Here is a 14,033-nt window from a genome sequence, read left to right on the forward strand (position 1 = left end):
GTTCTGGGGTGGATGTCCACTACCCCTGCGGACAGCAAGTGGAGCAGGTTGGGCGGGGGGCGGTGGGGTGGGTTACAAATGCCCACTGAGTGTGCTTGTGCCTTTACTGGCTGAGCCACAGATCAGAGCAGAGAGGCAGAGAGGTCAGCTACACATCATTCATTACGCCACCTTAGATGGTTCTGGTATCCACACGTCTGGAAGAGTTGAGAGGGTGCAGAAAAGATCTGTGAGGATACTTGTAGGACTGTGCGATTACACTTGGCAGGAGAGGTCATCAGTAGGCGAATATAAGGAAGAATCCTAAGGGGAAGTTTAACTGAAGTAACGAAAGAACTGAGAGGCATAAATAGGGTGGACGTGAAAGACCCCCGCCCCAGGGAGGATTACAATTCGATAGCAGAGATTACAATGAATCTGTAAAGGACAAGGGATAGACTGAGGAGAATTGTCTTCACGGGAGTGGTGGGATGTGCGACCCTCTGCCTGAAAGGGTGGTGGAAGTGGGAACCCCAGCAGTACATGTGTGAAGCTCTTGTACAGGCACGTGGAATGACAGCTAGAATGTGGATGCACAGTCACCCAGTGGCCAGTGCAATCGCGTTATACTCTCCAAGTTCCATGCCATCTTGGACAATGTCTCCCATCCACTTCATAATGTACTGGTTAGGCACAGGAGTACATTCAGCCAGAGACTCATTCCACCGAGATGCAGCACAGAGCGTCATAGGAAGTCATTCCTGCCTGTGGCCATCAAACTTTACAACTCATCCCTTGGGGGGGTCAGACACCCTGAGCCAATAGGCTGGTCCTGGACTTATTTCCTGGCATAATTTACATATTACTATTTAACTATTTATGGTTTTATTACTATTTAATTATTTATGGTGCAACTGTAATGAAAACCAATTTCCCCTGGGATCAATAAAGTATGTCTATGACTATGACTACTGTCAGCAAACCCGACTGAACTTCGATTCCCATCGCTGTCTGTGAAGAGCTTGTACGTTCTCCCTGTGACCGTGTGGGTATCCCCCAGGTGCTCTGCCTTCTTTTGCACTCCGAGGGCATAGGTTAGGGTTAGTGAGTTGTGGGCATACTATGTTGGTGCCAGAAATGTGGCAAGGCTTGTGGGCTGGCCCCAGCGCAATCTTCAGGCAGTGTTAGCTGCTGACAAAAACTTACGCACTTCATTCAATATTTCAATGCGCATGTGATAGATAAAGCTAATCTTTTAAAACTCTCTATCATTAACATAAACCATTCTGTTTGACCAAAATGGGCACGATGGTCAGAAAGCCCATTGTACGGAACTATTGGATGTATGTTAGCTCTCCCCAGCCGTGTTGAGACTGTTTCATCCGTTCCCTTGGCTCAGATAGTGACAGCTTCGAAAAACACTAGGCCAGCAAAAGTTTATCAAGTCATAATTTTATTGCAGAAACAAACAAGACTTAATTTAAGTGACTTTCAAAACTGTACATGGTCTGAGTCAATAATAACTGAAACATGAGAAAGAACACAAAGCGAAGTACAGAATGATTAAACATTTAAAAAAATGCAGTTTCACACCTGCTCGTACAAATATTATTTCTTATCCTTAAGCTTGCATTTTGTCAATACATTTTGTCTTAGAGGGTCTCAGCCCCAGTGTTGACAAAGTCTGCTGGTAGTGTGCATGAGTAGAGACTAAGATAACATTATTGTATTTGTGGTAGATAACCAGGATGATAGTGGAGCTGTGGGTTGTATGGGCTGGTTTGTAGCACCTTGCTTCAAGCAGCAGAAACTGGAACAGTCTTTGCCTCTCAGGAACTGTTAAAAATGTCTTGGTCGAGGGACTGGGTTAAGGAACTGGAGTGAGCTGATGGCATCAGCACAGAATAGCTACAATCTAGAATGTCAAAGTTAGTTGGAAGGGCTGAGTGGCCTATTCTGTGACCACATTGACATGGTGGTATGATGGAGGAAGCAATGACAAGTAATTAATGTAAGTAAAATGGCAATTTCAACATTTTACTGAGTACCTTCCTTCACCATTGCCACGGCAAAGAGAAGGAGAGGCAATTTCACCACGGCCTTCCACGTGACACACTCTCCAGACCTGGAGATGGTCGCACTCCTTCATGGGAGCAGAGTCTGAGCAAGGGCTGCAGAAGCAGACCTAACCAGCAACATGCCCGCGTGCATCTTGTCAGCGCCCCGTCACCAGGAGCCAACTGCACAAGAGTGAGACGAGGAGGTTACCTCTCAAACACTCTCACCCCTCACACAAAGAAATAAATCAAATACCAAGAACATAACTGGAGGAATTATAAAATGCAACATTTGAAAAGAGATTAAGGATGTTGAAACAGAACATTTTTCACTTCGAACAAGCAGCCAGTGTAGTTATCAGCAAAATCATTGTTTCCACTGATGCATCTTGTGCGGCTGGCCTCATGAGTCAGTGTGCTGTTTTACTATCTGATCCCAAGATAGAAGATGAAAACAGTTCTGTTAAAGGTCATGTTTCTCCGTTGAGTGCCAAACAGTATCAGAGGGCAGGGGCACTGGAAATCCAGCCCACCCTGCTCTTTCACGTCTCTGAGCAGTTTTCAAGTTCAGCAAAAGGTAAAACTGGTCTGCGGTGCAGGGTGACTCACTTCCCTGTCTAATCCACGCAGGATGAGCTTGTAGACGAGACTGAAGTTCAACCTACCCCATACAGAGGGAGTATCTGATCTCCAGCCAGTGCGACCCGCTTACACACTGCTCTGTGCCAATGATTAGGCTGCATGTAAGTTATTCATGTAGTTGTATGTATGATAGTAACTGCAGCTTTGACTCCCTTAACCACTCACCTGGGTGAGTTTAACAGTGACCAAGTGCCCACAGCCTCACTGTATCTGGCTCTGTAGTGAACTTTGTAGGAACCTGAAAGCAGGTCACTTGCTCCTTGCTTACAGAGGCTCTGGAGAGAAGTAAAAGGGGGTGATTCCAACACAGAAGCATGGGCTAGAAGGGGTGAGAGTAATTAGTCTGTTTCACAACTCTCCATTATGTTCAGCTTTCTGACGTTGGGGGGGGGGGTGTAAAATGGGCACCGATTTATTGTTAAATCTCTTGCACACAAAGTTCAGTCATCCCATTTACAGTGCCAGTGTCAGCTTAATGCCCTGTTGCAGAAGGGCAAGTAGAATACAAAGGCAAAGCATTAACTCTCCAATCAGTGAGTAAAGCACGTTCATGCTAACGACAGCTTATAGCAAACTCGACAACTATTTGAAGGATTGGGGTCAGAATTTGATTTCTAAGCAGTGGACAAATCCAGGGTTAGTGTCAGTGCAGGAAAATGTTGGACCATTTTCAACAGTGTAGTAGATATTTGGCAGTGCCAGTAGTCCAGTGGGTTACAGAATCAATGTCACGTGGTGCCCCTCGGCAGCTCTTCCACCGGCTCCGGGTTTGCAGCTTGGATACTGGAGAGGGACAAGGCTCTCCTTCTGTTACTTGCACTTCCAGTCGGAGAACCACTTCTTACGCATTTCATCCTGTGAAGGAGAAAAGCAGAGCTCTGCATTCCATTTGTTTTGTGTACGGCATAGCCCATGTAACAGATGACGTGTACACAAAGAAGGGTTTTCTAAGGCTGCATCACTGTGAGTGAGAAGAGTAACGGAATAGCCAACTACAATGCGTTTAGGAAGATCTTGTGGAAGAGGGAATTGGGTTCATTAAGGGACCCATCAGAGACCAAGGTGGTAAGAGACTCTGACTCTGATAGTGGTGAGGGAGGAGAGGATCCAGAAATGAGCAAGACTGAAAACATGGTGGAGAGGCCAAGAGGGAACATGACACTGGAGAAGGTTGGAGAGGTAAAGTTGAGAGAGCAAGACACAAAATGCTGGGGGAAATCTGCAAGTCAGGAGTAGTCATGGAGGGGAATAAACAGTCAGCGTTTCCTCATCAGGGTCTCAGTATGAAACATTTCTTCATTAGTGTCTTGGCCCAGAACACATGACTGTTTATTCCCCTCCATAGATGCTGCCTGACCTGCTGAGTTCCTCCAGCATTGTGTGTGTGTGTGCGTTGCTCTTTTCTCCGGCATCTGCAGAATCTTCTGTGTTTATAAAGGACAGAGAGGTTTGGAAGGGAAAGTCATTTCTCAACATTACATGTATTTGGGATAATTGACCAGGATCAATTGGTGATCAAGTGGCCAGCTCAAGATCATTCTCACTAGGCAGGGTCTCCTTCTGAGTCTGCTGTTCTTTCAGAGTGACTCTCTTTCCTCTCCCTGCACTGAAGGGGCTCTCACACTTGCATGGGCAGTGTCCCAAACTGCTCCTGATCTTAGTTAGTGGCAGAGCAGACTAGCAGGCCGAATGGCCTCCTCTGGTTCCTATTTCTCACGATCAATAATGTAAACACATCCAGGAGTCTGAGCCCAGCAAGCACAAGGCAACAATAGAGGGCGGTGTGAAAACAGGTACTTGGGTTACAAGGGTCATTTGAAGACCAAGTAATGTGGATGTGCTTGTGAGTTTCTGCTAAAAATTCCCCACAATTGCATTTCATTTGGAGTAAAGTGACAGAAGTATAAAAGTTTAAGGGTGAATGGCCTGAAATTGCCCTATAATATTAATGGCATGTGTATCATACCAATCATCATTGACCACTCATCCCCATGGCAACCTTGGCCTCACCCTATCAGAGATATTCCCTTTGTATCCACACCCCTCAACTCTCTCCACACCTTAAAATTAAAGTGTTTTTCCCTATTTCTCAGTTCAGTTGGTCTTTTTCTCCGTTCCTCTGCTGCCTGACCTGCTGAATGTTTGCAATATTTTCTGTTTTATTTATGTATCTTGCTGTCACTGGGTTCCCATGCCATTAAAGGAATCGGCAGGATTCCTGTTCCCTCTAAACTGTGTGGGTAAAAGGCCACGCAGTAACTGAAATGCTCCCATGCACATAGCCTTTGTTGCCGCACAGCAGGAATTTTCTTTTATATAATGTTAATATAATTTTGAAATTTACATTAATATAATTGTGAAATATCCTGTAATTAATTATGTGTTAATGAATATAATCCATGAATTTTCTAAACAATAAATATACCACAACTTTTACTTTGAACCATTTTGGAACTTCAATGTATTTACATCATCAGTGTTTCAAGTTATGACACTGTTACAAATTGTAACAATAAATACAGAATGGAAGTTGGTAAACAACAGGAATTCTGCAGATGCTGGAAATTCAAGCAACACACATCAAAGTTGCTGGTGAACGCAGCAGGTCAGGCAGCATCTGTAGGAAGAGGCGCAGTCGACGTTTCAGGCCGAGAGCCTGAAACATCGACTGCGCCTCTTCCTACAGATGCTGCCTGGCCTGCTGCGTTCACCAGCAACTTTGATGGAAGTTGGTAGCTCATTGTTAATAAATTGCTGTCCCGCTGAACACTGAATATGTCTATGTTTAAAAGCTTATGAAAGGTGAAACATTTTCTTTGTTGTACTGTATTTCAATATCCCTTCAATTAATAAATAAAATCAAAAGTATTCATTCAAAATATTCACAGCATGCAATATGACAAAAAAATTTATAAGTGCTGTGCTGTTTTCAGGCCATGTAAAAACTTCCTGTTCAGAGCAATGGTTGGTCCACATGGGCATAAAATTAATTAGAGGGAACATTGGGCAGGATCATCCTGAAGTTCCAAGCATCAAGCAATGCTGCAGTGCTCGGAACTGGGTCTTAACCGGAGTGGAGTATAAACTGAAGATGACTGTATATCCCTAGTAGATTGGACATAGAAAATTCTGGAAAAACTTGCAACTACCTTCCTCAAGACTCTGAAACATGAACTATATCCCCGCTACAGATGGTGGCTGACCGGCAGAGAATTCCCAGCATTCTTGCTTTTATTTCAGATTTCCTGTGAATCTCTGTGTGTGTGTGTGTGTGTGTGTGTGTGTGTGTGTGTGTGTGTGTGTGTGTGTTTTCGCTCTTGCTTTTAGCATTTTATTTCCACAAGGCTCCCATTGCAATTGTGGGCCCACTGGATTTCTCTTCATCTATAACCACGTTTAATCTTGCGTAATTTTACGTCCGCTCTCTGGCGTGGGACACCCTTCCAGTTGCTAGAAATCTAAGATCTGCTGGAGCCCAGCACATCATCACCTACGAGACTACTTTGCCAATACAATTTGGGAGCTTGACACATGGGACCCATCAGGCAAGGGTTAAAGGGGCTATAGTCAATTATCTGGATTAGAATGATCCTTACCTTGTCTGGCTTTGTTTGACTGCGCTTTGAGAATGCAACAGGAACCTGTTCGTACATATTCTCCACTGAACTTGAGGTTTCTTTCCCTCTCAGAAAGGATTTGCAAGGCAGTCGTTCGCTGCTGTCGCAAGGCTGAGGAAGTGGCCGATGATTGTGCGGGAAGGTTGGACTCGCCCCTGGCTTCGGTGCAGAGTGTGTGGGTGATATCGATTTCACCCTGTTGTTTAAATTGGGTGACAGTCGAGGGGGAGTCAACGGGCCAGAGCTCAAGCCCGGGTACTTGGCCTCCGAAGCCTGGCAGTTGGGTTCAGCTGGCATTGGGATTGTGGAGAAGTAGCCGTCACTGGCAGAGGGTGAAGTGCCAGACCGCAAGTGATTCACGTCCACCTCCGTGTACACAACGTCTGTGACAGAGCTACTTGTCGTCAGCTCAAAGGGCTCATTATATATCGGCTGGGATTCCATGGCCAGGGAATATACCGCACTGTTTGGTTCCCACTTGCGGTGGCAGGACTTCCTGTCATCCACCTTCTCGCTGAACACCGAGCTGGTGTGAGTTCTCCAGACCACGGGCTCTACGGCCGACTCCATGGCTGGCGGTTTCTTGGATCGGAGTTTATGAACTTGCCCATACTTGGCTTCCAGTTGGCTCTCTTCCTCAAACGCCAAGTTCATCTTGGTTGCCAAGAAAGGCGTGACATCAGAATCCTTCAACACAAATCAACGTGGAAGAGGTTTAGAGTTGTGGAGTCATAGAAAGGGACATCACAGAAGCAGATAATCGAGACTGCACCAATCTCCACCTCCCATTTCGACTAACACCATTTGGTTTGCCCCACGTTCAGATTTATTTATCGCACGTACATCGGAACACACGGTGCGTCGCGTTGCTTGTGTTAACAACCAACACACCCAAGGACGTGCTGGGAGCAGCTCGCAAGTGTTGCCACGCAGTTTGGCGCCAACATGGCATGCTGACCGTGCTCGGCAGAACAACACAGAACACAACAAGCAACCAAACAACAGCAGCCAAAACCAGCCCTGTTCCTCCCTCCCTCCACCTGCCCGTCCACAGTCCTCTAACCCCAGCTCCCAGTGACTGCCACAAGATCTTACCCCTCATCTACCCACCTGGGGCAATCTACGGTGGCTGATTGATCTACCAATTTGCGCATCTTCGGAGCAAGGGAGGAAACTGAGAACTGGGGGGGGGGTGCAAAAGACCCATGGTCACAGGAGGAACACTGCAAACTCCACCTGAGGCCAGGATTGATCCCCGGTCTCTGGAACAGTGAGGCAGAGGCTCCTCCATCTGTGTGTCTATGCCACTCCCTACTCCTCAGGGAGGATTACATATTCCCCACAGGAAGATCTCAGATTTCCAACGTGCTTTCTTTAACCTCGTTATCCCAAAAGTGCTTCACAGCCAATTAATTAGTCTTGAACTGTTGTCACAATTACATTGGCTGTAAAGGGGCCACCGGCTTTGAGTATCTGACAGGAGCCAGAGTGGCTTCAATGACAGCTAAGTATAAAGACCCTTTGCTCTTCTCTTGAGTGTTGCAGTGGGATCTACGGCATCCACACCTGGCGGAGAGTAACTGATGGTGTATCACTCCCTCAGTACGACTCGGAGTGTCAGCATTAAACTCGCTCTCAATTCCCCGGGGTGTCACCCTGACCTACCCTCTGGGATTATATTGAAGTCCCGGGCACTAGTCAAAGAGCAGGAAGCTCCCTCCCTCCAATGTCTAGCTTTGAACCTCCTATCACCCAGCTATTATCATGCTGCTGTTTGAGGGAGTTTACACTGCAAACTTGAAACTGGCTCGATCATGCTTTTGGTGACTTGTATTCCTCTGAAGTGCTGGTTACAGCTCTCAGCCTGCCTGTTGAACCCTTACCTCGTGGTTAGAGGAGTAGTTGTCCGCCGAGCCCAACCTCTTGCCAGTGGGCACCTTGCAGCCTTTCGGGGGGATGGCGGGAGGCCTCCCGCACTGCCAGTCACTGGTGGGGTCCTGCTGCCGGGGCTGAGGGCGACTGTGGAGTGGTCTTCTAATCGTTACTTCTTTCACCTCCACTTCGTCTGAGCATGAACTGTTGGGTGGGTCGAAACTAATGTGGTCGTACACATCACCCCTGTCATACTGCAAGGTCAAAATGGGAGGTGTTACATGGAATGGATAGGCCATTCAGGCCATCAAGTTTCTGCTAGTACACTCCCACCCACATGTCCACTCCTCAAATTTTAACTCTTTCCATCTAGGACTTTCTTCCTCCCACTTAACTGAGCTGCCTCAAAGATATACAGCATCTGCTGCAGAATATGATAAGAAACATAAAAAGATAAGAAATAGGAGCAGGAGTCGGCCATCCTGCCCATCGAGCCTGCTCCACCATTCAATAAGATCATGGCTGGTCTGGCCAGTAACTCAGCCCTACCTACCTGCCTTTTCCCCAGAACCCTGTTGTGCAAAAATCTATCTAACTGTGCCTTGAACTTATTTAATGAGGAAGCCTTTACTGCTTCCCTGGGCAGAGAATTCCACAGATACTCTACTCTCTGGGAAAAGCAGTTTCTCCTCATTTCTGTCCTAAATCAATCCTCCCGAAACCTGAGGCAAAGTCCCTTAGTTCTAGTCTCATCCACCAGTGGAAACAACCTTCCTACCTCTGTCTTATCTATCCCTTTTCATGATTTTATACCCCTGCTTCTATAAGATCACAGTTTCATCATTGTGATATCCAGTCTGTGAACAAGGAGGATTCCTGCCCAAGCCTTTGGTCTCCCCGACAGTGACAATGTACTACCCCTAAAGGAAAAGCTTTAATTCCAACTAAAGCTATGCCCGCAGTTGTTTTAACCTTATTCTTCCTTAACTGAGTCATTCTATTTTGTGAATTTGAGACCCAACTGCTTTATGCAAATATATTTCCAATGAATAACCTTGCCTGCCAGGCAGGGTGATAAGGGTAAACTGAGAAGATATTTTGTACACAGAACTTCCTGTTCAAAGTACTGATAATAAGATTGGAGGCTGAGTTTTGTGAAGGGGGAAGGGGGGAGGCTGGATTTGTGAAATTCCTACTGACTGCATGGTTTGGGCAGGTTGGACGAGGGCCCTTTTGACTCAATGTTCAGACTGCTGTCCATTCCTTGCACCGAAACACTAACAACATTCTTTTTCTCTCCCAGTTTCCTCCTGGACAAGCAGCTCAGTCTGGAGGTGCCAGGCTGGGATCTGCCTGGCAGCATCGATCACCCATCACCGAGCAGTTGGCCATAATCACTGAAATGCCCAGAGAATCAACTCATCTCCAAATATATTGACTAAAACCTTCCTCTCTTTACTGTGTCTTGCTGGCCAGCGTGGCCGCTCTCCAACAGTGAGAGGCTCTTCTGCCCAGCTTCCTCAGGATCCAGCTCCCTGCACCCTGCGTCTGTCTTCCCCCTCCACTTGTCTCAGCTTCATGCCTTTCGGGAGACCTCAGGCTGGGCAGGAGTGGAGCCAGTCAGGCTTGGCTCATACCTTGGAACCAAAGCACCGGAACTAAAGGAAGAGAGTCGAGGGGGTGGGGTGGGAGGGGGGAGGCTGTGCTGGAGATGCAGGGTATATATTAAGAGCCTATCCTTACCTGACTGCAGGCTTCAGTGAGGACCTCTCCGAACGGTTGAATGGCCTCTGTCATGTAGTAATCAATTAGTGCTGCAAGGCCCTTGTGGGTGTGGTTACTGCCGTCGATCATGTACCTTCCATTCTTCAGCCGGTGGATAACGAAGTGACGGCAACGATTGGTTCCCCTAAAGATAAACCAATCAACAAGTTGGATGTGTGCGTCCTGCCCTCTAACCTCGTGTTGCCACTGGGTTTGCCCGGCATCCTTCATCCTCGTTCTCAGGCTAGCAACTCAGTGACTGAATTACTGAGCACAAATAACCCTGCAGCACAGGATCTGAGTGAAGCTCTCACGCAGTAATGCAGGAGGGCTGCACTGTAGCAAGCACCGTCTCTCAGTTGAGACTGTAAACTTGACGACATCAATAGCCCCCTGACACTGTTTACAAGCAGTTTTGGATAATACTTATCCCCTTAATATGACTCTTACACCGTCTCTGACTGTGGTGACGCTGCCATTTACACCTTACTCCAACAGTGATCACACTCAGGATGTGTAGAAATGACAAACAACATCAAAACCCCACAGATACGCATTCTCTCACTCTCTCTGTCACTCTCTCTCTCTCACTTTCTCTCTCTCTCTCTCACTCTCACTCTCACTCTCTCTCTCACTCTCTCTCTCTCACTCTCTCACTCTCTCTCACTCACTCTCACTCTCTCTCACTCACTCTCTCTCACTCTCTCTCTTTCTCACTCCCCCCTTGCTCCCCCTTCTCTCTCCTCTCTCTCTCTCTCCCCTCTTTCTCTCTTTCTTCTCTCTCCTCCCTTGCTCCCCCTCTCTCTCCTCTCTCTCTCCCCCTCTCTCTTTCTGCTCTCTCCCCTCTCTCTCCTCTCACTCTCACTCACTCTCTCCCCCTCTTGCTCCTCTCTCTCTCTTTCTCTCTCTCTCCTCTCCTTCTCTCCCCCCCCTCTCTCTCTCTCCCCGCCTCGCTCTCTCCTCCCTCTCCTTCATTCTCCGCATAGCTGAGGTATTTTCTGCTTTCCCGTACCAAGAGTGATGAATATTTTACTTCGACAAATCAGATTTCCCTCTGGAAACGGATGCGACGGTATAAACCCAAAATCGGAGGTCGCACTTTATAAGGTACGTACTTGTAGGACAATATGTAGCCGGTGGCTCTGTCACTAAGGCGGATGAGGAACTGGCCAACACCTTTATCCCACAGGAGATTCTCGGCTTCTCTGTTGGATGTAGAAGAGCAGTGGTTAGTGCTGCTTGCATTGTTACTGCGACCATTACGTCACTGGTAGAGCTAAGTTACATCACAGAGCGCGACAAAGGTGGGTCACTGCGCTGTCTTCCCCCATCTCTCAGTCCTTTTGGTTGAAAGGTCTTCAACATCAGGCCTGTAGGCAATCACACCCATGGGTCAAAATGGCTCCTTTGTCTTCTCAAAGTTTGGTAGAATGAGTTATTTGACCTCTGATCCAGAATGGAAATAGAACATGGCTGGTGCTACAAAGACCAGTAATCTCAAAATCAATGGGCAAAATATCTGGTTACACTCCCTGTAAGGATGTTTAACAGATTACATTCCCTTAAATAATGGAGATTATAGACCCACGTATGAACTAGGTTGCAGCCACTCAATTGCAAAGTGACCAATCAGTCTTTGTAATTACATTGTAAAGAAGCAGATTAAAGTGCCTTTGAATGACTGTGAACATAAGTGTATCGTCGCCTATGTATTAACAGTGTTGAGCAGTGTATAACAGTCTCTGTAATCACTGTTTAAGTAGCAGATTACAGTGTCTATTAGTATAAGGAAGTGGAATACAGTTAGTAGCTGCGTAAAACAGTTGGTTGCAGTCCCCAGAACCGTGTAAGTAGGTAAGCATAGCCTGTTTAATAGCAGTGTAAAATACTCAATTATTGGCCCTGAATACTAGAGCATTTTAAAGAGCAGTTTGCAGGCCACAGACATCTACAGTCTCAGGGAGTCATAACAAAACTTCCAGCAATGAAGCTGGGTGCCAGCACAGTGGAATGTTCTGAAGCCACGTAACTTACTTCCGCATAACGAAGCCATGGAACCATTCGGGTAACCGGCCGTTCTGCAGGATGAGTTCAGCCTGGGTCTCGGTGAACCACTTCAAGGCCACCTCTTTCATTATTCCCATCGCCAAGCTTTCTGAGTCAACTGGCGGCTTTTCATTTAGTGTCATCGGCTTCTGGGAGTCTCCCATCCTTTCACTGGCACGATCCTGTGACACACAATCACACCGCAGTTTAGCGGAAGCAGAACTACTGGGGTATATTTGCTTATCTGTCAGCGGCTGTCAATGCAGACTTTGTTCAATGTGAGACATTTTCAAATGCCTGAATTTGCAAGAACTCATTAAAATTTCAAATAAGTACCTCTCCCACTGGAAAAAGGCCAATGGAAACATTTTTAAGGAGCTTGTTTACCTCCATTTGATTGAGTAGGAAAATAGCAGGTTACAGAACAAATGAAGTTGCCCTTGGTAAAGTGTGATGTATAGCATCACGTGCAAAATGATACTCTGGACTGTGTTAGGCCAGTCAAATCTTCCTGCAGCTGCTATCTGCCCCGAAGCAGATCACATTTGTATAAAAGAACGGTTTAATGGCAGCTCACTGGGAGAATACTTGTCATAGAGACACAGAGTACTACAGCAAGGAAACAGGCCCTTCAGCCCATCTAGTCCATGCCACTCTGGTCCTCTGCCTAGACCCATCTACCTGTACATAGACCATAGCCATCCATAACTCGCTCATTCATGTCCCTATCCAATCTTGTCTTATTTGATCCTTATATGAAGATTTAGTGCTCGGTTCATACTCAATTTCCTGTGCTATCTTAACAGGGCCCTTTGCCCAGTGGGTAGAGACCCTCGTTCTTGAGGGAGAAGGTTACAGGGTCAACATCTATCCAGAAACATTGGTGCAAATCCGAGATAACTCTCCTCACTTACACAGCCTACCAGACGTGCCAGCTTTGACACCTTTGTGAGTTCCTCTAGGCAGGTGATTCTACCACAGTATTTTGGAGGACAAAGAGGATTTGTTTCTCCTGCCCTGGTCAATATGTATCCCGGGCTCCATGCTGCTTACAACAGAGTCATTCTTATTGTACCTGAAGAGAGTCTGCAGACGCTGGAAATCTCGAGCTCAGCAGGTCAGGCAGCGTCTATGAGGACATTTCAGGCCAAGGACTGGGTCTCGGCCCGAAATGTTCACTGCTTATTTTATTCCTTCCATAAATGCTTCCTGACCACCTGAGTATTTTGTCTGTGTTGCTCATTTGAAAAGTGCAGCCGTTGTTTGGATCTTGTTATGTATAAACTGGCTGCTGGATGTCCTACAATCCCCTAAGTGCAAAACACTTTGTGACTTTTGTTAAAGGCAAAATGGAAGGATATGCCTTTCATTATTTATAAGTGTAAATTCATAAATTATACTATAAAAATTATTTTTTTCCCTATAAATTGCTGTCCTTGATTTCACAACTCTACTCATTCTCCCAGTTCAGTCGTGATCTGATTGACAAGAGTGGCCTCCTGCCCTTCTGGGCCTGCGAGCACATGAATGTAGAGATCTGAACCCCAGCCCAACAAAAAAACTGTTCACTCCGACAAAGCATTAACTGAAATATCAAGAGACACTGTCACCAAACTGAACTTTGTCATCCCTTTTTCCACAGACACCTGTGGTTAATGAGCCAAATGTCACAGGGATTATTTGACTCGACTCACTCACAGTGAAAGCTTAAGATAGTGCTGCAGAAAGAGGCAGAAGAGGGAGTGGGTGTGAGGTAATGTCATGTGTGTGTAACTACGACAACCCAGCCCCCACCTATGAGTTAGACTGACAGATGCTCATAGTTCCAGCCAGCGTTCTTTATTTCATCTCATGCAGAGAAAGCTCCCAAAGTATCCTCGTCAACAGAAGCTAATGGAGCTCCTCAGCTGGTGAAAGCTCCCATGTGCGATGCAAACTGAAGATTGGGCAGAATTAATGAAAACTTTCAAAATACCTGCAGTTCTGGTTGGGTGGGGGGGGGCAGGGGAAGAAAGAGAAAGTTTATCTTTTTGGTGACAAGAACGCAGGAAGGTTT

The 14,033-nt window shown here is 46.4% G+C and overlaps 1 protein-coding gene across 1 annotated transcript in view; it reads right to left on the reverse strand.

Annotated features, from left to right (window-relative positions):
* Window positions 1-1,474: 1,474 nt before the first annotated feature.
* Window positions 1,475-14,033, reverse strand: part of LOC134358125 (uncharacterized) — a 33,774-nt gene continuing 21,215 nt past the window's right edge. Inside the window, exons 4-9 of the mRNA XM_063070114.1 lie at window positions 11,966-12,159; window positions 11,047-11,136; window positions 9,911-10,076; window positions 8,179-8,421; window positions 6,275-6,982; window positions 1,475-3,533 (exon numbers count right to left, since the gene is read on the reverse strand). Coding sequence (XP_062926184.1) covers window positions 3,489-3,533; window positions 6,275-6,982; window positions 8,179-8,421; window positions 9,911-10,076; window positions 11,047-11,136; window positions 11,966-12,159 — 1,446 coding nt within the window. The 3' untranslated portion in view covers window positions 1,475-3,488. The remainder of the gene's footprint in view (window positions 3,534-6,274; window positions 6,983-8,178; window positions 8,422-9,910; window positions 10,077-11,046; window positions 11,137-11,965; window positions 12,160-14,033) is intronic.

Source organism: Mobula hypostoma, chromosome 18 (genome assembly GCF_963921235.1).
Source record: "Mobula hypostoma chromosome 18, sMobHyp1.1, whole genome shotgun sequence".
NCBI lineage: Eukaryota > Metazoa > Chordata > Chondrichthyes > Myliobatiformes > Myliobatidae > Mobula > Mobula hypostoma.